This window comes from Gobio gobio, assembly GCF_949357685.1.
Source record: "Gobio gobio genome assembly, chromosome: 10".
Classification (NCBI taxonomy): Eukaryota; Metazoa; Chordata; class Actinopteri; order Cypriniformes; family Gobionidae; genus Gobio; species Gobio gobio.
In genome coordinates, this window is record NC_137116.1 from 17,404,491 (window position 1) to 17,430,639 (window position 26,149).

Sequence of the window (26,149 nt, forward strand, 5' to 3'; positions counted from 1 at the left end):
CCTTCACGGGAGCTAATTGGAAGAAATCGCCAACAGCTATGACAGCAATATTACCAAAAACAGAAAAATCTCCGGTTTGCTTAATTTGTCGCAATCTTCCATGAATGTATGTCAGCAGTTTATGGTCCACCATTGATATTTCATCTATAATTAATATCTGAAGGCCACGGAATTTTGTACGTAAAGAATTTAGTTTCTCTTCTCCTAAAGGTGTGTATGGCAATTTCACATTTGTACCAATAGAAAAAGTTGAATGGATTGTGGTTGCTTTTAAACTGTACGCCGCTATGCCTGTTGGAGCTGTTAAAAGAACACAAATGTCATCTGGGTGCAAAGCTGTTGGAGACAATAATCGTGTTGCTTCATATTGTATTGCTTTAATTAAATGGCTTTTTCCTGTACCTGCTCCACCAGTAATAAAAGCATGAAATGCTTTTGGATTTTCACCTCTAATTTTATCCAAACACCACTGTCTAATTTTATTGAAAATTGCCATCTGGGTCTTGTTTAAAGAGCGAATTAAGCTCAATCCATCTACACGACTCAGAGAACTAGGTTTCTTTTCTACCTGAGGTATTTGCTGATTGTTACATAAATCTGGAATACTTTCATTTCCCTCTATTTCCTGATCTGTCTCACGTCTAAGCTGCTCGCATTCAAAACGTTCCAATTGTTGTTCTGGACAAAGTGCACACCATGCATTTTCTAACATGTCTTCATTATTAACAGTATTTTGTACAGTGTCCAATACATCCGCATCTTTTTCAAAAAATCCTCTATTTGTATTTACGACATGTTGTACTAAATGTACAGATTCATTGTTAAAAGAAACCTCACCTTCTCTATAAAAATGCTCATAATTATTATAGCCCTCTGGTTTTAGTTGACTATCTGCACGATATGGTAGGAACAGTTGTAATAAACTTTGATAAAATTTTTCCGGACTCTTTGTCACTGAGAATCGTGCAAAACGTATAATAGCAGGTTGAGTGCGTGTTCTTTTCACAATAAAACCTAAGTTGTTTTGCAACATAATTTTATTAGAACATGACTGACCTTTGTATACAATACGATACTCTGAAGCAAATGTGGCTAAACACATATCATTAAAAACATGCTGGTTTGGTCTATTCTTATATCGATCAACAAAACTTGTCATCCACATCTCTTCACTGTTTAGATTCTGAGACTCCAACTTGTTTTGTATAACGCTCAGTGGCAAACTCATACGAACAGTATCTTCACCTGTAGGAATAAACTGAACATTCCTTGAACACTCTTTTAAGTGCATATTGGTTAATCGATAAACTGCTTCCTGTGCGCTAACTTCACGATTGTGTAAATACACACTACCTAGCTTCCTTAAAGCTTGCCTTGCATCAACATTACCTTGAGTTGTTGATTCACGTTGGGCATTAGCTAACAACAAACCCATTTCCCTTTCGGATTTTGAAATGTAAGAAATGATATAAACTATGCAGGCATAAGCATCCGTTACATATTGAATGTCCATATTAGCATTCCAGCACTGAAGGCCTAACTTATTGTATTGGTTAACCCACACTTCATTTAATTGTCGTTTCAAGACAATGTGTGTAGAATTATTTATGCGTTTGTATGCCATTTCAAACAAATCCTGATTTATTCCAACACTATGAAACAAACTTTCGACAGAATTTATCTTCTCTTCTAAAAGAGCTGTTTTAATTGTTGTCATTATGTTACGAGCATATTCTACACTTACATTATCATTTATACTTCCACTTTTACTTTTATCTTGATGACTATTAGTACAAACGTCTCTATCAGGCTTGTCTTCCTGAGATACATCTTCTACTTTTCTCCGGCATATAAAAGTTCGCATTGACGGTGGTTTAGGAAAGTTAAAACGACAAACAGTGTTTTTCTTTTTGCATGTTTTTGAGTGACGTTTACTGTGATGTTGTACAGATGTGACAATGTTGTGGAGCTCTTCATCTTCACTGGGCACTTCACAAGTAACATATCTGTCTATAAAGTCAACAACTTCCTCATCAGAATCTTTATCTATTTGTGGAGCATTTTTGATCCAAAACAAACAATGAACATGGGGAGAACCGCGTTGTTGAAATTCAACCCTATAAAAATAATCTACAATTTCTCCTATGGGTTGGACAGGTGACATAAGCACCTCTTTCAGAAAACAATGCCACCTGAAATCAAACGTGCGAGCTGCAGTAACAGGATTACGACGCAGAAGATCACATTTGTCAGCCCATTCAAGCTGATCAAAAGTTTCTTGTCTACCTTCATTTCTTAAAATACTTGCCATCAAATTTGTCCATCTCATGTCAGCAGATGAAAAAGAGCAAAACCAAGTGGGAATGCCCAACTGTCTGACCATTGCAAATAAATCTTTTTGCACACTTTGCCAAAACGACGGAGTGCCGCGGATGGGCTTCAAAAACCTATACCCTTCATCAAAATTAAGAACTTGCCTTAAGGACTCTGTGTCTTTAAACATGTCTCTGTGTATGGATTTGTTAGTCCCATGCCCTTTCCTTAGAGCTATAGATACACTAGACACTACCTGTTGAACTTCTGACAAATACTGTGCATAAAAAATGTATTCAACATTTTGCGCAAATCTTCCATCTGCATGCAAAATTCTAGTATTAAAGTAGCGCGACAACGTTAATCGCTGTGGCCTTTTGTCACGATAAGATGAACAACCATCTGGAAATAAAGCAGGAAAACATTTTGCCTCGTTTGTTTCATCTGCAAGCATTTTCACTGGAGTATTACCTTCAGCAGGAGCAACATTCACAATGCCATCAAAGTAATGGTCAAGAACTTCTTGTCCAATATCTACAGGCTGTAAACATGTGTCCATGAACACACAGTGCTGTTGCCTATCATGTAATTCCTCATCAACATTTACATTTTCCACTTTATTCTCCTCAATGTTATCTTTATCATCATCATCTTCATTTTCTTGCCTTGTAAACTCATTAAACCAATCGTCATTAAAAACTACATCGGAATAAAACTTGTTGCATTGTTTTAAGTAACACAATGCCTGTTTAATTTTATTTGTATCAACATACTGATACTTATAATGACCTTTATATGTCAATTTGCGCTTTAACTTCACACATACGAAAGACCCTTCAGCTTCTGTTCTAGGTAAAACATTTGTTGTTTGTTTAACATTAGCTGGCACACAAGTAATAGGGCCGTGGACGCCATTTTGCGATCCCTTTGGTAAAGACAAAAGTTTCATAAATGGAATATGCAATGAAATTAAATGTTGCTCTAAGTTATTAAGGCAACTCAACTCGTCTGGTATTGGTTGCAATTCTAGATTGTTAACAGCACTTTCTGCCGGCATTTCACCTTTTTTCAACTTAGAATGACATGTAAAGCAAATCCAAAGCTGACCTTTACATGAATTCGCCAGAACACAGGAAATATCACATTGCTCACCACACTTGTGCAAAAAACGTTCTGTAATACATCTGTTGGCTACCGACGACATTGCAGAATTGTTATTGTAATATTCCTTTCTACAACATAATACCTGCTGTTTAAACAACAATCTATGGCAAACACAACAAACAAACTCTAAGCCAGAACTAACTTTATCTTCAAACTGTTTTCTGACAAAATCAGAATGCTGCTGATTTTGTTTTAACTGATCTCTCCTCACCTTGTTAATTCTTTTTACATTTTCTTTATGCAATGCATTGTTGTGGTACTTTAACTTACTGTTTTTCTTTACTGAATTTCTATGATTTTCATTATTATGGTATTTCACCTTGCTGTACTTCTTTATTTTACTCTTGTATTGCTCATTGTCTTGGTATTTTACCCTGTTGTACTCTTTGATTTTACACTTGTATTGCTCATTGTCCCGGTATTTCACCCTGTTGTACTCATTGACTTTACACTTGTATTGCTCATTGTCCCGGTATTTCACCCTGTTGTACTCATTGACTTTACACTTGTATTGCTCATTGTCCCGGTATTTCACCCTGTTGTACTCATTGACTTTACACTTGTATTGCTCATTGTCCCGGTATTTCACCCTGTTGTACTCATTGACTTTACACTTGTATTGCTCATTGTCCCGGTATTTCACCCTGTTGTACTCATTGACTTTACACTTGTATTGCTGATTGTCACGGTATTTCATTCTGTTGTACTCATTGACTTTACACTTGTATTGTTCATCATCATTGTATTTCATCCTGTTGTACTCATTGACTTTACACTTGTATTGCTGATTGTCACGGTATTTCACCCTGTTGTACTCATTGACTTTATACTTATGTTGCTTGTTTTTAGAATATTTCATTTTACTTGCTTGTTTTAATGACTCATTGTATAAAACATTTTTATAATATCTTGTCCTATTGGCAGTTTTCACATGTTGCTGAAACGCAGCATTGCTATGATACAACTCCAAAATACGTTGTTTGATATGGTCTTTATGTGAGTGCATTCGTACATTAATTTTACTTTTAACTCTTTTTAATGAATAATACTTTTTCACATATCTCCTCCTATTAACAGATATAGCATTATTTGTATCTCGATCAACAGAAACTGGCTCCTCATGTTTAACATAAACAGTAACATTCTGTGGCTTTACACTTTGTCTTGTGCGCATTTTTCCATCATGGTTTTCAATTTGACACAACTTATAACATATCTGGCTATCAGGTTGTCTCACGCAAATTACAACTTCATAGTGATTTTCATTACAGTGTTTTAAATATATTCCTTGATTACACATCCTTCTATGCATACAACTGTACTTTAACCATTTCTCATTATGATATGTATAAATATCAACTCCTAAATAATTTGCTGTCGATTGAATTTCCACTTCTGTGGCCCATGATCCTACAAACTTCATTTTTGAACTTGACAAATAATCTTCCATATCTTTATACTGACATCTTAAGAGCTTGCTGTATTCCACACTATGCAATTCCATGTGTTTTACAATGGCAAGTCTAACTGCTCTGTGAGCTTTTTGTGTCCCACACATTGCTTGTGCCACTGACCTGAAGAAACAGTTCCCATCACCTACAATACTAATTGTTTTACAAGGACAGCCCATTGGTCCGATGTCTGTTGGTAAAAGTACTTTTTCACCATGGAGCTCTACGTGAAGTTTATCACTTAATTTTTGCTTAACCTCATGACACAGCGGACTGAAATCAAACATTCTATTAGTTCCATTTCCCAAACAAACAACATCTGAATTAACATCACTTTTTGAAATTGTTTCATTTGTCTTAGTTTTTTCCTTGAAATGCCTTTTCTGTTTCTTCACAACAACACATTCTTTCTTTTCTTCCAAACTCAGATTTGAACACTGAAATGTCCTTTTCTTTCCAACACAGTCTGGTTTTCCTAACTCAGTGACAGCTGCTTTATTGCATGTAACTTGATGTACACAAACACCACTTATTTCAAAAACCCTGAGATTACCGCCAACACATGCAGCCAAATTTTGAATGTGCCTCAAAACACAGTTCAGTGAATTGTAATATACAACCACACTAAACCCATCAGCATCTGCCATACCAGTGCTACTACGGGCATGAGAATCAACTATAGCAAACTGCCCATTTTGCTTAATAATAGCACAGGTACTACCACTTAAGGTTAAAAAGCATGTGTCATATTTTTCAAACATTGATTGCAAACCATCAAGCAATCTCACACATGCACCAGACATGATAAATTCTCCATCAACCACATCTACAAATCCAGAAAGAAAGTCCCCATATTCAAATTTAAATGCATTTGAATTAAAAGTGTACTGCTGAGGAAGATCTGGAATGCATAGCAATTTTTCCTTCGTTGGATCACTGATTGAACCACTTTGACGCAAACTACAATATAAGCTGTCACCAACAGTTACAACATTATCTAAATCTTTTGTTTCCCATGAGAACACACTACGTACACTGTGCATTGCCACTGTAGCCAAACTGATCGCAACACACTGTTTTCCTGGCCACTGGAACTTGCTATCACCCTGATGAAATGATCCACGAATGCTACAAACACCCTCTCTTTCATTCGATGTAGACGGTAAACTTTGTTCAGTCTCTTTGATTGTACACATACTAATTTCTCCAGGAATATCAGTATTTCTCAAGGATGGCACATCTGATGAGATGCTGTCTACATTAATACCACAGATACTAAAGTTATCTGCACTCAGGCTTGTCATTAAATTATCAATGTGCCAAACCAGGTCTTGCCAGTTAGTGTTAAAAATAACAACTGATGTACCAATGTCTGATCCCAAACCACATGCGTTACGAACATTACAGTCTATAACGACATAGAAATCGTTGTGTCTGATAATACTGCATATGTCTCCATTTATGTTCATCAAACAATATTCATGACTGAACAGCATCTCCTGTAACTTTTCATACAACTCATTCTTTGTTCCACGTAATGCTTGTCCTACTGTTACTTTGCATGTTTTATTGAAAACACTATATTGTCCACCAAACCTATGAGGAAACTGACAGTTTCCATTGCCTTTAGCTTTCATGTCCTTAACCAATATACTTCCCTCGCTATGAATGTCCTGAAGATCTGATTTCTGCCAGGTACACACATTATGTATTTTATGTTTGACTATTGAAACTACACTGCAGGCTACACCTACAAGCTCCTCATTCACCTCTGCAGACTGCAATCTAACCACATTGCCTGCTACAATGCCAGACACATCTGGGCACACGCAAACAGGGGAATCAGAGGCATCAGTCTTACTTTTGTTGATCAATGGCTTGCGCCGCATTCGAAGTCTCTTCAGCTTAGGCATCTAAGGAAAAACATAATGTCATATACAAATTATAGAATTTATAATAATATGTACTGTTACATATACATTCACATTGTAATTATACATAATACATGTACAATTTTTATAAATGTCAATTATAAAAAAAATGTATTTGCATGAAAATTGATGAAAGGCTGAAAGACTGCGAGTTTGAGTCGTTTATAACGTGTGTTTGAAAAATGTATGTCTACAGGAGTGTTAATCCCCACAGTGGATGCATAAGAGGCTCATTTTTTATATTAAAGACATAGACTTGAAGGTATTGTTATCACAGATAAAAAGCACAGATATGGTTTTACCAATAAATCCTTAGACCTTTCTAATGATTTTTAGTCATAGGCTGTCTGCATATTAACAGGTAACCCATAATGTTTTTGTTTTCTGTAAAATATAAATATTATTAAACTGTTATATGTATTCTTAAATGCTCTATTTAATTTTTTAAATAATTAATGTTATTGTAATAGTAATATTTCTATTTGTATTTAGCAATAATAATAATCATAATAATAATTATTAGCCATATTAATATATAAACAAAAAATGTTATATAGACACTTTTCATTTGTAAAAATAAAAATAAAAAATAATTACATTTTGAATTGTAATCGTAATTTTAACCAGAGTAATCACAATTAGATATTTTCCCCAAATTGTGCAGCTGTACCCAGAACTAACTTTATCTTCAAACAGTTGAAAAGGACTGAGAAAATGGATTTTTGATTGTAGTCATTTTTACATGACTTTGGATAAAAGCGTCTGCTAAATAACTAAATGTACATTGTAAGTGGTTAGACTGTATTATATGATCTTAATTGTAAACATATTTTTTTCTTGAACTTAGTCAATGTTTTTAATTACCACAAAGCAGTTATATTCTTTGATTCCACGATAGACGTGTTTATAATTTGAAGTAAACAGAAATAACTTTTTTAAAGAAATGACAAGGAAACTTTAAATTGCTTAAAATTACCCATTAAGATGGGTATATATATACCTATATTAGTACAAAAGTTTTGTGTTTTTTGTTTTTCAAATACATGCGGTTCAATTGAATATTCTGTTTACCAAACATCCTGAAAAATGTCACTTTACACAAAAATATGAAGCAACACAACCTTTTTCAACATGGAAAGATCAGCAAATTAGCATTTTAAAAAGATTTCTGAATTTTAACCTGAGTAATCACAATTAGATATTTTCCCCAAATTGTGCAGCCCTTCCCAGAACTAACTTTATCTTCAAACTGTTGAAAAGGACTGAGAAAATGGATTTTTGATTGTAGTCATTTTTACATTGTAAGTGGTTACACTGTATTATATGATCTTAATTGTAAACATATTTTTTTCTTGAACTTAGTCAATGTTTTTAATTACCACAAAGCAGTTATATTCTTTGATTCCATGATAGACGTGTTTAGAATTTGAAGTAAACAGAAATAACTTTTTTAAAGAATTGACAAGGAAACTTTAAATTGCTTAAAATTACCCATTAAGACTATATTAGTACAAAAGTTTTTTGTTTTTTGTTTTTCAAATACATGCGGTTCAATTGAATATTCTGTTTACCAAACATCCTGAAAAATGTCACTTTACACAAAAATATGAAGCAACACAACCTTTTTCAACATGGAAAGATCAGCAAATTAGCATTTTAAAAAGATTTCTGAAAGATAGTGTGACAGTGAAGGCTGTGTAAGAAATTAAGAATGCTGAAAATTCAGATTTGGTTTTACAGAAATACATTTTAAAGCATAGAAATTTAGAAAATATAAAAATTTAAGTCTAATAATATTATTTGTCAACTGTCTTTATTTTTTTAAATAAATAGCTTGGTGAGAGTTATTAAGTTAAATTATTGTTTATAATGTTAATGTTTTGAGTACAATTTAAAGTAAAAGAAAACGGCTGTAAGAAACAGTTAGAAATTATAGCTAAACAAATTAATATATATAAAAAAACATTTGAAAGAGAAATGCCACTGGAAAACAGGGATGTAAGAGGTAACCCATAATATTTTTTAGTTTTCTGTAAATATAAATATTATTATACTGTGATATATATTCTTTAATGCTCTATTTCTTTTTTTAATAATTAATGTTATTGTAATAGTAATATTTCTTATTTTTATTTAGCAATAATAATAATCATAATAATTATTATTAGTCATATTAATATATAAACACAAAATGTTATATAGACACTTTTCATTTGTAAAAATAAAAATAATAATAATTGCATTTTAAATTGTAATTGCAATTTTAACCAGTAATTACAATAGATATTCTCCTCAAATTGTGCAGCCCTTCCCAGAACTAACTTTATCTTCAAACTGTTGAAAATTATTGAGAAAATGGCTTTTTAATTGTAGTCATTTTTTACATTGTAAGTGGTTACACTGTATTATATGATCTTAATTGTAAACATATATTTTTTCTTGAACTTAGTCAATGTTTTTAATTAATTCAAAGCAGTTATATTCTTTGATTCCATGATAGACATGTTTATAGTTTTAAGTAAACAGAAATAACTTTTTTAAAGAAATGACAAGAAAACTTTAAATTGCTTAAAATTACTTATTAAGACCATATTAGTAGAAAAGTTTTTTTGTTTTTGTTTCAAATACATGCAGTTCAATTGAATATTCTGTTTACCAAACATCCTGAAAAATCTCACTTTACACCAAAATATGAAGTAGGACAACCTTTTTCAACATGGAAAGATCAGCAAATTAGCATTTTAAAAAGATTTCTGAAAGATAGTGTGACAGTGAAGGCTGTGTAAGAATGCTGAAAATTCAGGTTTGGTTTTACAGAAATACATTTTGAAGTATAGAAATGTAGAATATATACAAAATTAAGTCTAATAATATTATTTGTTGACTGTCTTTATTTTTTGTAAAATAAATAGCTTGGTGAGAGTTATTATTTAAATTATTGTTTGTAATGTTAAAGTTTTGAGTACAATTTAAAATAAAAGAAAACGGCTGTAAGAAACAGTTAGAAATTATAGCTAAACAAATTAATTAAAAAAAAACATTTGAAAGAGAAATGCCACTGGAAAACAGGGATGTCAGAAAACGGTTTCAGTTTCAATGTTCAGAAATAATGTCATAAGTAAGATTACTATCATTGTTGTACATTTCAAAGTTCGACAATACTTAACCATAATAATAGTCTAAAACTTAATAATCTATAATATAATGTATGTGCTCAGCAGTGGGCATAAAGCGAGCAATATGGGATCCCAAAAAAATAGGAATGGCTGAACAACAGTAAGAATATTGGCAGAACATGCTAATAAACGTTAGTAACTTTTAAGTATAATGTTATATAGGCCTACATGATGAACAAATAATAATAAATGACTGGAAAAAACTGGAAATGTATGTGATGAATGAAAAAAGGCTATAATGAATGGAAAAAGGCTATAAATAGCCTATAAATTCTTAAAACCAAAACCGGAGAAATATTTTGTAAAATATAAAAATAAACGATTTACTAAGAAGTGAATAAAGCATTTGGAATAAAACAAATACCACTGTATGTTATTCATGTCGGGTTTTATGGATTACACTTTTTGACCCATTAAAAATATATCTAGCAAAATTTGTTTTCCAAGCATTTAATTCTTTATGTGCAAATCGCAAGACAAACAATAGAATGTGTGTAGTCATGCAACAACCACGATCTGCAGCAGTGTGAATGGAGCATAATAGAATAAAATATATTAATTATTAGATCAACAAAATTAAACAGAAAATAACTGTAAATGGCTATTATATATATGCTGAGGTTCTGTTCATTTTTGTTGAACAGAACCTGATTAACAGAATGGAAATTAGACATCAGAAAGCGGCATGGTGTTTGTTGTCTTTATGTAACGCAATGTTTCGTTGTTATTTTGAGAATGCAAAATAAATATAAACCATTTACCGTTTTGAATGTTTTTTTTTATTGTGTTCATTAATTGTAGGCCTATTTAACTTTTTTTCCCGCTGTTAAAAGGGGAAACATATGATTTATAGACAAAAGCTAAAGTTGTCTTTAAAATTATGTTGATTGAGAAAAACACTATGGCACATACCTTGCTGAAAGTTGTCTTGCTCAAAAGTCTTTGTAATCGTAGATTTGGCAGAGATGTCTCCGATGAACAGATTTAGTAGCAGAAAGAAGAATTCGGTTCCTATCAAGTTCGTGCTATGTGACAGTAATGCAGCTTAAATGCTTAACCGCTGGTCAGAGCCTAACCGAGGGCGTGGGTGGGGCGTGCAATAGAGTTTTCACGTGTCGTCACGCGCTTACAGGAACGCCCACCTGGAGGGCAAACAAGGCTACTAGTCTTTTTCACCAGGATTGTAGTTAGTATTAATGCGGAAAGACAGTTATATTAAAATACCAAATTCAATATACACCTTAACGATGTTGCATAGGCCTACTTTGTACAGGGAAGCAGACGAACATAGAACATCAGTGCAACACGAGGTTTCTAGTTAGGTGTTTTCCCCATCTAAACCCGTTGCGTTCATATTCTTTTCTCATATACTGGCCTGTATATAGTAAGCATAATCAAAAAGGTGTAAACTGAATTTGATCTTTTAATATCACTGTTTAAGTAGGCTACATTACGGCACTTTAAGGGTGGGTTGCACTAAGGATTCTTTAGCCTGTCTTCACCTCCGTGTGCTGCTTGATAATGGATGTACTTCTTAATTAATCTGTTTAAAATGAAATGGTGCAACGACTCGATTTCAAATAAAACACATACCAACAAATCCTTTAAACTTTGCTTAATTTAATCCTTATTGGTGCAGCTCATAGTGTTTTTCACATTAAGCGTTTTAAAAACGTGCCGCTGTTTTCAGTGATTGAAATACTGCAGCAGGTGCTGTATATGGATCATAAGTGCCCAAAACGTGCATCTTGTTCACATATTTTTGTTTTAAGATGGAAATTTGACAGGCTTGTGCTGCCGTTCTATGGAGTTCAATGGCGGTTTTGCCCTCCAAGGCTCCGCGACAGTCACATCGTGGAATAGGCCTACATAAACTCACAATGAACCTTAATGTGTTTTTTCTTCACTTGTTTATCACTATTATTTATTTCCTCTTATTTTTACCATTCTTGTCTATTGTTGGAATATGAATTAATATGATTCAATGTAGGCCTATGGTTTCAGATTGGTGCACAATTCCTTGAAGATAAAGATAAAGTTATATATTGCAAAGGTTTGGGAAAATCTGATCGACAACTTTGTCAAAGCAAATACGCCTATTTAATGGGCCTAAACTTAACAAACTTTACTCTAATTTGAATGTGCTGTTTTGAAAAGCACCAGGAAACAAATGCGATTATTAAACTGGTTTGCAACTAATATATAGCGCCCTGCTGCTAAATGTTTACTGTTGTGTAAATATGTGAAATGCAAATAATGAATTAATCTATATATCTATATAGTCATTACTTGATTTTTATTACATTACTTGATTTGTATTAGCTGGAACAAGTGAACAAGGAAGACAGTTAGTGGGGGTGTTTGGAGATGCTTTTTATGGGTAAGATTTCAATAATTGTTGTTCTTTGTATTTTATTGCCTGTAAAGTGTATTTAAAAATGGTTTACATACTATTTAAAACGAATTGCTTACACGGTTTAATGTTGGAGAATAAATGCAGTTTTTCAGAGGTTGTTACACTGTAAAAAAATCAGGTCTTCAACTAAAGAACTATTCTAGTGACGATCACATCAACATTTTTAGTTGGCCAAATTGAATTTCTGTGAATAAAATTGCATAAATTCACAGAAATTCAATTTGGCCAACTGAAAAATGTAGATATGGTCACTAGAACATTTTCAATTGGAGACCAGATTTTGTTTACAGTGTAGGCTAAGTGTCCACAGATTCACAGCTCCTAAAAGCTACTGCCGGTGTGAGACAGTCTAAATGGTCTTTCTTTTGTCTCTATAGAGACATGTTTGCATACGTGGCACCAGCATTGTATTTTATCAATAGGGTGATTTCAGGGTGATTGTGACAATTTTTCCAAGTCAACTCAATGACAAAAAGTGCCAATTGCCCTTAATTCACCCTACTTTTATACAAACAAATATTTTAAATTAAAACATGCATTTGTTCTTGTCTAAATTAGTAACTTATGGACCAACAATAGCAAAATAAATATTTTTTAATGAAAAGTAATTAGCTCAAGCTTTAATACAAATGTGGTGGGTTGTTGGTGTGGGTTTTATGATATGATATGGCATATGGGATATGCAGAGGTGGAAAGAGTACTGAAAAAGCATACTCAGGTAAAAGTTCTGTTACTTGTCAAAAAATTTAGTGCAAGTAGAGTAAAAGTACCGAACTTAATACTACTCAAAGTAGGAGTAAAAAGTAGCCCTTTTAAAAGTACTCAAGAGTAGTGAGTAGTGAGTATTCTGCTATGAATGTTATTCCACCTTATACCCTGCCAATTAAAAATGTAGCTTACTCTTTTATGGATGATTCTCAGTAAGAACAAAAAAACATGAGATCAACAGTATTTCAATATTTCTCCAAGTTTTATTTTTGACTGCTAAATACAGCCATGTACTATTAGAAAAAGCAACCAATAATCTGGTAATATTTATGACAACTGTAGAGTTTTTCTTGCGGTTAATTAAAAAAGGTTGCAAAGCGTTGTACATTAACAATTTTATGTTAAAAAAGCAGTTATTTATTTTCAAGACGCATTCATTGTACTGCTTTAATTTCAATGTATGTTTGCTCTGTTAAAAGAATACACTTCAGAAATCAGAATCAAGTAACTCACAGTTTTCACCACTGATTTTTTTTGCTTGTAATTAAAAACATAAACCTGATTTAAATATAAATCTGATGTTTTATGAAAGTTATTTGCTTTATACATGGACTACAATTTTAAATCGCCATGAGAACACATTATTAAAATATGCACTTGTAATGAGTGTAAAATCAACATTGTAATTTTCACTAAAAATATTTTCTTTATTATTAAAAACTCTGATTCTCTTATTTTGAATATATATTTTTTGATTTTCATTGGATTGTCTTTTGATGTAAGTATGCTGGTATGTATATTTTTGGAGTTTTATATATGATTTGTAATGAAGTGTACCGCCCCTTTAAGAAATATTTAACTTTGGACACGTTCTCGCTCAGTTGATAAACTATGCTGAGATGAGGATGTATTTTGGCTCACTTTTCATAAAGGGCGCGTGACGCATGGAGACAGGACTTATTTGCTTTGGCCAATCACATTGACAGGACAAAAATAAACTTAATGTAGCGACTGCAGGTTTAGGGAAAATAGCGCAGTAAAAGTACCGATTCAGCACTTAAAATGTAGGCTACTCAAGTAAAAGTAAAAGTACACTGTTTTTAAACTACTTAATAAAGTACAATTCCTGAGAAAAACTACTCAATTACAGTAAGGAGATTTGTAATTAGTTACTTTACACCACTGGGGATATGAAGCTATAGGCTACAAACGATTAATGTCTTCATATTTGTTTAGTGTTCCTCCTTACGATCTGCTCAAAAGTCAAAACGCTGGAAATTCAAATTTCACTTTTAATTCTTCGGCAGAACGAACATTTAAACCTCACAATATCAGTCTATTTGACCAGGTTTAATTTGTTAGTTGTCAGAAATACTGACCTATAATTTCATAGCCTACCAATTTTTTTTTTGTGATAATAGTAGGTCAAATTTGTCCATTAATGGCTATAGTTAAAGACAGGTGCATTAAACCAAAACTAACTTTTAATGTTTAATTTATCGTTTGACAGCTTTGTTAATATAAAGTTATTTTCATGCATGCTCATTAACTTTGAAATCGATTTGATTTTGTGTGTTTTTTAAAAGCTTGTTGGTGATTAGCCTATACATCTAAGCAAAAGGGGTAATTTTATTCACAACAAATGTATTTACACAATTTACATAACCCAGTTTTTAAAATGCAGTTTACCAGATGAACCTTGATTTGCGTTACATTGACTCGACTTGGCATAACATTTGAATACATTGATTTCAACCTGTACCGGCCAACTCTGTGACGTAATGCGGTTCCCTTTTGACCATTGGCTGTGTTATTGAAAGGCACTTTATTCCAATTTGCATATTACTCGAATTTAAAGCCTAAAAACGTTCCATCTTACTGTTCTCGACACAAGGAATTCAAGAAGCAACATACTTTTTTTTGTCTCATACAGTCTACTGAACAAGGTAAGCTTTTCCTTTCTCATCTACATAGGCTATATGATTCATTTCTTCAATTAGGCTACCAACTTTTTATAGTTTTCCTCTATAGTTTTGTTTATCGCTGGCCCTAGTATACTGCTAAAATTAGAATTATCGAGATTTACATTTTTCCTCCTTTTTCCCCATTATTATATTATAGGCTAAACAGGTTAATGCTGCAACATTTCACATTTTACTGCTGTCCGCTGCAACGCTATAGCAATAAAACCAATGGTCTTAAAGATCTAGCTGTATTCATTATTTTATCTGTTCACCCGTAGTGTCGTATGTTCACCCGTTTTGCATAAACTTAATGATGGCTTTTTGTGTTGGGTAGATAAGCGCTTTTTCTTATTTAGACACAATGGTCGTTTTATAGCCTACAAATAGTTAAATGCGTATTTTTCTTCTACGTGCATTTAAAAGGTTTTCATAAAGTCTTATTTAGGCGATAGACTGGCTTTGATGCCTTTTTTGTCTCTGCGTTACTTAAAGTGTTCAAATTTCTGTGACACATGAAACGCCGCTTTATATTTTATCTTTCGCTTAATCTTTATCTTTTTATTCTATGCGCGTTTACAAGTTTGTGTTATGTTTTTTATTTTTGGTCTCCGTTTTCCTTTTTTTTAAACTCACGCTACACAAAACGCGCTGTCTTAATTCTTATAGGCCTATAATACATAATGTTAAAATTGACTCAAAAACATCTCTCAAAATATCTTCTTTTGCGTATTATACCGCTACACATATGTAGTACACTATTACATGCTTGCTTGCTTATTTCTTGTGTCTATTTGTAAATACATAGGGCCTATATAATAACCATTACAGATAATGGCATCACCCTCTAAAATCTCCAAAATCAACCACCCTGAGGCTGACACAATGCATGACCGCCTCCAACTGCTTGCTGTAAGATATATTTTTTTGCTTTTATAATTTTGCTTTGATTTCTATATAATATTTACATGTACATATTTAAAATTACACAAGCCTTTCCTACGGATTTTTAAGACTATTTCTTTGCCCTTTCAATAGTACAAGTGCTATGACCCCACCATGAACCCAAGAGACACGGCACAACAACTCTGTACCCTGGCTACGGAGCTGATGACAATCATGTCAAGGGGGCACAAACAAAGAATTGCACTTCAGAGCACCATAACAACTTTGAGGGAAGAACTTGAAAGAACAAAAACACAGCTCGCAGAAGCTACAGTAACAGCTGAGCTACTAGCTGCAACTACAGTCTTGTGCAAAGATGGTAAGGCATTTTGGCTTCTGTGCTTCAAAGCATTCAATTTTTTAGTAGACTATTCTTCTCCAAGAAAACAATGATAACATTCCCTCTTTTTTCCACAGACCTAAATGATTCTAGCACTCAAACTCATGAACCATCAAGTGAAAATGCAGACTTGCAAAGTGCAGAAAAAGACTTTTGCAAAGATGGTAAAACATTTTTTTCTGTGCTTCACATCAATACAATTGTTGTTTATTTCACTATTCATATCCTAGGAAACTATTATAATTTTCTCTTTTCTTTTACAGACCTACATGATGAGGATGAGGATGCTTGACAACAGTTTGCCACTTCACTTTCGAATGTGCACTTTTTTATTTTTTTTATTTTTATAAATATGTATATATGTAGCTAACTTGTTTTGTGTGTTTTTTTTTGGACCTGAAGGTCTTTTTGTGCACTTTATATTTTTTTTGGCTTTTTTATTTATTTAATATATTGTCTTACCTTGTTGTATTGCTTTTACTTTTAACTCTGTCAGTATTTTACAAATAAATATACATTTACATTACACTGCCTCCCTAACTTCTGTACAAGTGTTGCCTATATGATTTAGACCAAACATATGCCGTATTTTTAATGAAACTTTCTTAACACATAGGTTTGACTATTGAATGATCTGGATCCCAAAAATAAAGAAAGGGGAACAGTTAAAATATATCAATATATCCACAAATAAAATATATCTGACTATCTAAAAATACTTTAAAACTATCTGCTTGCGTTATTTGGCCCAAAATTACCTTTTTTGTATATAAAATGCTTTTTGCCAGTAGCATCAGCTCAATTTGAGTTTGTTTCACAATCCAGCCCTACTCACACACGTCAAAAACTTGATCAAAAGTATAGAAAATACAGTTCTTCCAGTCACACAATCCTTCAGAAATTATTCTAATATAATGATTATAATGATTTCAGAAGGACCACGAGAGACTGGAATTATGGCTGATCAGAAATAAATGATAAAGTATATTAAAATAAAATAAAGTGGCAAACTGTTGTAAAGCATCCTCATCATGTAGGTCTGTAAAAGAAAAGAGAAAATTATAATAGTTTCCTAGGACATGAATAGTGAAATAAACAACAATTGATGTGAAGCAGATAAAAAAAATGTTTTTACCATCTTTGCAAAAGTATTTTGGTGTACTTTGCAAGTCTGCATTATTACTTGATGGTTGATGAGTTTGTGTGCTGGCATCATTTAGGTCTGTGGAAAAAAAGAGAATGTTATCATTGTTTTCTTGGAGAAGAATAGTCTACTAAAAAATGTAATGGTAATGTGGCTAATGTAAAATCAAATCCGTAAAAGTAGTGTAGGCTATCTAAGAGATTGTTTTTTAACTAGGCTTGTTGTCATATCCATTTATGGATGTTGTCATATCCATTTACTTCTGATGTAAAGATTTTGGTGTGGGTTTTATGATATGATATGGCATATGGGATATGATGCTATACAAACAATTAATGTCTTCATATTTGTTTAGTGTTCCACCTTATGATCTGCTCAAAAGTCAAAACGATCTGCTGGAAATTAACATTTCACTTTTAATTCAGAACGAACATTTAAACCTCACATTATCAGTCTATTTCATACTTTAAAGTATATTAAAATAGAATAACATAATTTTACATTGTCTGCATGCTTGATCAGCATAAGACTCTTCTTTCTTTTTAAAAAATAGTAATGAAACCACTGATACTAATAAAAAAAATAATTAAATTAAACAATGGGGTTAAGGGAATTTATATTTTAGGAACACAAAGAACTATAAATAAATAGACATATATGATAGAGAAAGAGTGAAATAAGAAATAATATTTCTCGGGCCATATTCACAAAACATTTTATCTTAGCACTAAGAGCTCTCTTAAATAGCAGTAAAAGGTCCTAGCTAAGAGTTTTCTCTTAAAACCTATTCACAAAGGTGCTGAGAGCAACTTTTACTCAGGAACCGAAAAAAGTCTTAAGCTAAGAGAAAGTGCAGCGTTGACTTTGTTGCTATGGATGATGTCATCACACTTACTAACTATGCCCACATTGATTGGCTGATGGGGGAGGAGTCTCAGTCAGTGATAGAAATATTGTATCATGTTGCCATATTTGAATAATATTTTTAAAATTAAAACGTTGCCATATTAAAATAAAGATTGAAAAAAGTAGGCTACGTTTCACAAATCAAACAAGTATATGTTCAGCTAATTATCAGCCTCTCTCTCTCTCACTCGCCATTTAAAAAAAAAATTTATTTAAATAAATAATATTTTATTATTGTTGGCATTTTTGCATTTTTATTATGATAGCACAGCGTATACAGGAAGCGAAGTAGAACAGAAAAATGGGAGAAAGGTCCGCAACAGCCATTAGGATTGTTTGTGATTTGGTGTTTTTGACTTAGGAGTCTTCTTGACTACTTCTTACATTTCACAGATTTAGGAGCTAGTTTTTGTGCTAAAATACTTTGTGAAATACTCTTACAGCAAAAATGTAGGAATCTTTAAATTACGACTGACACAGGATAATTTTATAACCAAGCTCTATATAAAGTCATATGTATACACTTATTTCATCAACTTGGTTTACTTGACAACAGCACTATTTGCAACTTTTTGGAAGACTGTTATGCTCAAATTAGCATCTCCAAAGTGAGTGCCTGGAATGTTAATGGTTGTAAGGGTGAGAAACTCTTCAGACAATGTGTTTCTAAAGTTTCTACAGGATTGGTGGACTCCCAAATTAGGTGTGATAATCCTACCCTCACAAACAAGGCAGCATAAATACAGGAGGTCAAACACAAGCTCATGTCACTCTTCTTAAAGATGGCATCACATGTGTGGATCATTGGGAGCTCCATCATCCGCAGGCTGTACACTCATATATGTGAGCACCGCTTGGGCAGAAATCTCGGTCTTAGGTGCCAGATCACCTGGGACGGCAGAGGAGGCAGGCTATGGGAACATCTGCTTCCAACGCTGCGCTGTCTTATGGCCAAAGCTCCAGCTCCTGATGTGCTGATTATCCATCTCGGTGGAAACAGTATGTGTCGGGCAAGTCGCAAGGATTTCCTTCAGGAAATGAAGTCGGATCTTGCTGAAATCTTCAGACTGCTTCCCAGAACCAGCGTGCTGTTTTCAAACATTCTGCCACGTCTGAACTGGAGAGGTCAGACTGGAAGGACTGGTTACGGCATCGAAAGAAGCAGGCGCTGGCTCAACGGCGCAATTTCTTTCTTCTTGGCAGAGAGACAGACACGCTGCATTCGCCACCTGAACATTAGACTCTCTCACCTTCTCCCAGACGGTGTCCACCTCACTGCTGACGGAAACCAGGTGTTAGTTAGCAACATCCGAGATGCTCTGCAGATGGAGATCAGCAGATGATGTCAACAGAAATCCTTTTAAGGCAAAAAATAACAGCTCTTTTAAGAGCTCCCAACTCTTTCAAATAAAGAGCAATTTCCAAATGTGTGTGAAATCATTGTCTCCTCAGCGTATCCAATGTTAACACATTATTATAGAAATAAATTATAGGAAACCTTACATGAGCCCTACATATGTTACATAAAAAGGGAACATTTCTGAGAAATGTTTTTTTTTTCAGTGGTGTTAGCTCAATTTGAGTTTGTTTCACAATCCACCTCTTTTTCACACACGTTAAAAATTATGTAAAATTCTGAGAATATTTTTTAGTGTCAATAATTAATGTCCACATATTGTTAAAGAAAACCAATATATTGATCAACACTGTAAAAAAAAAAAATCGTCAAAAGAAGGTAAATGACTGGCAGCTACGGCTGCCAAACAAAAAACATAAAATTAAAGTAAAATATCTTAATTCAAAAGTGCAAAAACAATAATTTTACAGAAATTTACATTAAAAGTTTTAGTCGAAAACACTGTTATTTTACAGATTTTTCCCTTATTTAAATTAAGATATTTTACTTTAATTTTACAATTTTTGTTTGGCAGCCGTAGCTGCCAGTCGTTAACCATTTTTTTAACGTTTATTTTTATACAGTGTTAAACTGTTTTTTTACAAATTTTCCTTGTTTAAATTAAGATATTTTACTTTAATTTTATGGTTCAAAATCCATGTAATCCATTTAATTTTATGGTTTAAGATCCATAATCCTGGTTTGCCTATATTTCTTCGGAGTCCAAGGATGGTGGTTTTGTGTCCTCTCTGCAGAACGAGTGTACATGACTGTTCTCAGATTACTCATTTTATGACAAGCTTGATCTTAAAACTAGCTGACAATAGGGATGGGCATTATGACCATATTATTCTACATACATGACAAATTTTATTTCACAATAATGATATCACAATATAGGTATTTTATTTTATAGATATTTTATTAAGAAATACTACAGAATAATACTGTTTAGTCTTCACTGTATGATATTCTATGCATTAATATCACTTGATTCTTAAAAACGCAGAAGGTCTTCTCTAGTCTTTTGTTGTTTGATTTAAATTATGAGACGACAGTTTATTAAGCTGCTGCACCTTTAAGAACGAAAGCACAATGACATGCATCCGGGATTCACCACGTTAACTTGAACTGTTTAACTCTAACGTTACTTCAAATATAACTGACTGTTTAAATCAAGCGAATAAATACATCACGTGACAGGGATTGAGATAATTGTGTGCATTTTACCAAAAGGATAATTGATTGCCGGATCGCATGCTGTCAGAGAGAGGTTTCTTAATGTTAGCCTACTCTTTATTCTTCATTAATGCATGTTTTTTTTTATCAAAATGTCAATAACTTTAAGTAACGTTAGTACAGTGCTACGCTGATATATTTCAACATTCTTCAAAATATCTTCTTTTATGTTTCACGGAAAAGAGAAAGTCATACAGGTTTGGAATGACATGAGAGTGAGTAAATGATGACTGATTTTAAAAGCAGTAAATTCACTTTAATGTATCCTAAGTTCAATTACCAAACATACAATCTTAATTTAATTGAAATCAAAATATGATTTTACAAGATATGAGAGAATTTCTGTTCCCCTTTTTTGTCCTTATTTAATCCCTTGGCATGGCAACACCGTTTGAGATATCCAAAATCCGTGACACACACACAGTGAGAGTGAGGGGGGGAGGGGAAGGAAAGGCAGAGGACATTGCATAGACTTAATGGTTTTTATACTGTACAAACGGTATATTCTATCCCCCTACACTACCCCTACTTGTTGTCATATGACATAGCGATGCATGAATACACACTAGACAAATGCAGCCGATGTGAATACCAATTTTCAGTCAAGCAATGAATAAATGCATGAGTTAATAAAATATTTTATTTACTGACAACAATAGGAAACATGAATTAATGAGTAAAAGAATGAATAAAAGTAAACATCACAAATGAATAAGTCACCATGAAACAAAGCTTTATTCAAACGTATTGTTCTAACAAACCATCACACATTTACAGGCGGTGAAGCCCACATCTGCTCCCATCTCAACACAGCTGTGCCAATTCTGTGGCTTTATATTGATGAAGCAGTTGACCACCGTGAACACCTTCGCCTGTCCAGCCGTCCCTCATGTCCCTCCTGAACCCCACAACCCTGAAGCAAGAGTGGAGAACATGTGCGGGACAATCTCTGACTGCTGATGTCTGCTCCAAACATCTGTGTGTCTGCTTGGATCTCCTCAGCCGTCATCACCAGTGTGTCCTTGAGCAAGGCTCAACCACATAAGCTCTGCAGCAAACGCACAGACATCAAGAATCAGAAAAGTGCTGAAATAACTCTGTTTGAAATTAAAATAAAATACAATTTAAGATTTAAATAGATGTTTTATTCATTTCTGCAGTATACTCAAAGCCTTTGACAGCCTTCCTTCATCAGCCTCTCTCCAGTCTCCACCAGATACACACACACACACACACACACACACACACACACACACACACACACACACACACACACACAAATCTCTGAAGAGATGGAATGTTTTTTTTTATCCTGTTTCAAAACTAACACAATGCTGCCATCTTGTGTTCATTGAGGGGAGGGCACACACAGGCACAATACATTATGCAAATAAATATTTATAAAATATATATATATATTCATCTGAAAAATAGTATAGTCATTTAAAATTAATCTAAGTTCAATTGCCAAACATACAATCTTAATTTAATTGAAATCAAAATATGCTTTTACAAGATATGAGACAATTTCTGTTCCCCTTTTTTGTCCTTATTTAATCCCTCGCCATGGCAACACCGTTTGAGATATCCAAAATCCGTTCACATTTTAGCATCTTCCGTATCTTTGTTTCATGTTGACCGAGTTTGGTGGAGATTGAATAAATCGCCTACAAGGAGAACATAAAAACTCAGACCCCGATTTAACCAAAAATTCACCTTAAAACCAAAATATCTGACTTCCTGTTGGTCGGAGCTAATGACTGTAAATTAGAAAGTTGTCCGGCTCGAAGAGAACAATATATGTACCGAGTTTGGTGACTGAAGATAAAACTAACCCCCCCACTTTTGTCAAAAGGTGGCGCTAGAGAGGCCCTCATCCCCGCCCATTTCTGATGCTTTGCCAATGTGTACTGACTGACATCTCTGATGTGTGTGTTGAGTTTCAAGCAGTTTCAAGCAATTTCAAGCATGCTAAGAGCCTCAAAACAGCCAAAAGATTATTAAACTTTAACACGTTGCCATGGCAACAGTATTTGAAATTTCAGGAATCCATTTCATACGTCTCTATCTGTCATGTTTTCACATTATACTGATGAAGTTTGAAGTAAATGGGGTGAAAAATTTGTATAATGACATGGGTATTACACTGGTATTACAACGTGTATGTGTGTGTGTTTAAAAACATACTACAGTGTTCAGCTACGATGCATTTAAATCAAGCATATTTTGTGTTAGAGCCCAAACAGTATCCAAGTGAAATAATGCATATCCATATTTCCATATGATTTGACAGTTTATTTTATTAAATATCAAAATGTGTGCATCATACCTGACACCTAGATGAACACTTTACAGTCAGTTTTATGACTGTCATTCTCTTTAAATGCTAGTGAAGTTTGGTAACGTTATACACGTTTCAATGTTGTATGTAACTTTGCAGACGGTCCCTAACTTCGCCAGCGTTATGCCAGTCATATCAGATGCGCTGTGGTTCTGCTGTGTTTTTTTTAAACCATTTTACCTAAATCACCAAAATAATAAATGTTATATTTACCCATGGCCTTCCCTGTTATACAGAAATGTAATAGTTATCAAACCTTCCTTAACTGCATAAATAATAAATGAAATATAGATGAATCATCATTAAAGCTACAATTTTCTCTGTTCCTGTTGTTCTTTGATGAACATTAATGACAGGCATCATCAGTGCTCCTGTCACTTTAAGAACAGCCGTGGATCTCATGCGCTGTCCCGCGCATCTCATTTCCTCACAACTCTTTAAGTTCATTTAAGACGTTATTTAACTAATTTAAGACTCGAATATGAGAATACTCACAATCCTCTGTGTTATTGTTTGTTCAAGAGCAAAAGAGAACTCGATGTGAGCAGGAAACTGACGCGAGTCTATCTATGCGTCGAGTGTGTGTGTGTGTGTGTGTGTGTGTGTGTGTGTGTGTGTCAGTGTCCCTTGATTAGCTGACATGAGACGCATCCACACAGATAGGACACTGACACACACACACACACACACACACACACACACACACACACACACACACACACACACACACACACACACACACACACACACACACACACGCACACACACACACACACAGCATACCAGCATAGCCATACAGTTTAAGTTCACCTACACTTTATATTAATAAAAAGGTTTACAGTGCAAATACTGTTGTTGCATATACTGTGCATAAAATTTGAAAACATTTGCAAAAAACACCACTGTATCATTAATTTTTTTTTAAACCTTTAAGTAACCATTTTTTAAACATCTATAAACATTACTTTTACATAGATAGACGGACCAGATATTCCTAACACTTTGGGAATACTTAAGGGTTACTAGTTGTTTTGTAAACTGTCTATAAACATTATCTGGATGGTTATTATAAAGTTGCAACCGATGACTATAATACCTTGTTAAATAGTTAAAAGAGTACCAGTAAAACGTGGGCAGTACCAGTAAAACATGTGGGTTGTCCTGATACTGTACTTCAAAATGTAACAGTGTAAAAATTGCCACAGAATAAAGTAATTGTTCAAGATCTATTGGTAACTCATAAAAAATAATGTCATATTTGCAAACTGTCACTACCGTATATATCCCGACACTAGCACATTAAGATAAGCTATGAAAAAAATCCAACGCTATCTCACGACCAATTCGTACATATTTTACGAGGTGGCTAATTCGTACGAATTTGTACGACCTCACTCGTACGAATTTGTACGTTTTGTCTAAACCCCAGTGACGGGTAGGTTTAGGGGCGGGGTTTGAGGTAGGTCATTCGTAAGAATTCATACGAATTTGTCAACTCGTCAAATATGTACGAATTAGCAAAAATCGTACACATTCGTACGAGTGAGGTCGTACAAATTCGTACGAATTAGCCACCTCGTAAAATATGTACGAATTGCCGTGAGATCGGGTTGAAAAAATCATGTTCCTCTGCCTCTTTCTGGTTAAATAATGTTTATAATAATTGTTAATATAGCATGCTATATTAACTATTCCAGGTTATTTATGCATAGCATAAATAATAGTTAGTAGAGCATGCTATGCCACTTTCATCAAAACCTATTACAAAGCTATAGCAATCTCATGTCATTCCGTCTTTTCGAAAAAAAAGTTGCACTAACTGTTCGTTACAAGCAGCATTTGCCATCAGGCAGGTAACGATAGCTAACATAAACATATTTTTGCTAGCCTACCTGCTGCAAACTTACACTTTTTTTGTACAAGACAAGTAGAGCTATTTTATCCAGTGTAATTTATCACATACCACTATCTTGTTTTTTCTTATCCTCCTCTTCCTTTCTCTATTTTCTTTTCTGGCTTCCTGAAGCATAAAATTCCGCTTAAAATCCGAAGATTTTGTATTTTGCCGCAGCAGAGATCGCGTGGTTGGCTGGCTGCTGTCAGCGACTTCTGAGAGGGGCCCCTTAAGGGGGATCCCGATAACAGTGTCATTGCACTTTACTGCATTGACTATCAATGGGGCGCTCACACAGTTTGTCGTTTCATTTTATTCTTAACCTGTCGCTGTCTTGGGGCCCCAGGCCAGCTCGAGGCCCCAAGCAATTGCTTGGTTTGCCTGCCTTGTCGCGACGGGCCTGCACACACACACACACACACACACACACACACACACACACACACACACACACACACACACACACACACACACACACACACACACACACACACACACACACACACACACACACACACACACACACACACACAGAAAGAGAGTTTAAAAAATAACACAACACTGCCACCCTTTAGTGAGGGGAGGGCAGACAGAGAATAAATATTCAGAAGAAATATATTAAATAAAATAAATATATTGATCTGAAAAATAGTATGATTATTTTAAAGCTATTTGGTTACATTTTAATAAAACATTGTTTTAGTATGTTTTTAAACACACACACATACACGTTGTAATACCAGTGTAATACCCATGTCATTATACAAATTTGTGTCCTCATAAATCACAAACAAGAGAGAGAGAGAGAGAGAGAGAGAGAGAGA

General features: G+C 33.9%; 2 protein-coding genes across 2 annotated transcripts in view; both read left to right on the top strand.

Moving 5' to 3' along the window:
* Positions 1–21,992, top strand: part of LOC307132139 (piwi-like protein 1) — a gene marked incomplete at its 3' end in the record, with an annotated part of 42,455 nt that extends 20,463 nt beyond the window's left edge. The window contains exon 5 of the mRNA XM_079826304.1: positions 21,868–21,992. Coding sequence (XP_079682430.1) covers positions 21,868–21,992 — 125 coding nt within the window. The remainder of the gene's footprint in view (positions 1–21,867) is intronic.
* Positions 15,141–16,697, top strand: LOC307132815 (uncharacterized protein; the record flags this gene model as incomplete). Its single annotated transcript, XM_079827394.1, has 4 exons — positions 15,141–16,032; positions 16,159–16,384; positions 16,483–16,569; positions 16,669–16,697. The coding sequence occupies exons 1-4, from the start codon at positions 15,955–15,957 to the stop codon at positions 16,695–16,697; spliced, it is 420 nt and encodes a 139-aa protein (XP_079683520.1). The 5' UTR covers positions 15,141–15,954.
* Positions 21,993–26,149: the final 4,157 nt, after the last annotated feature.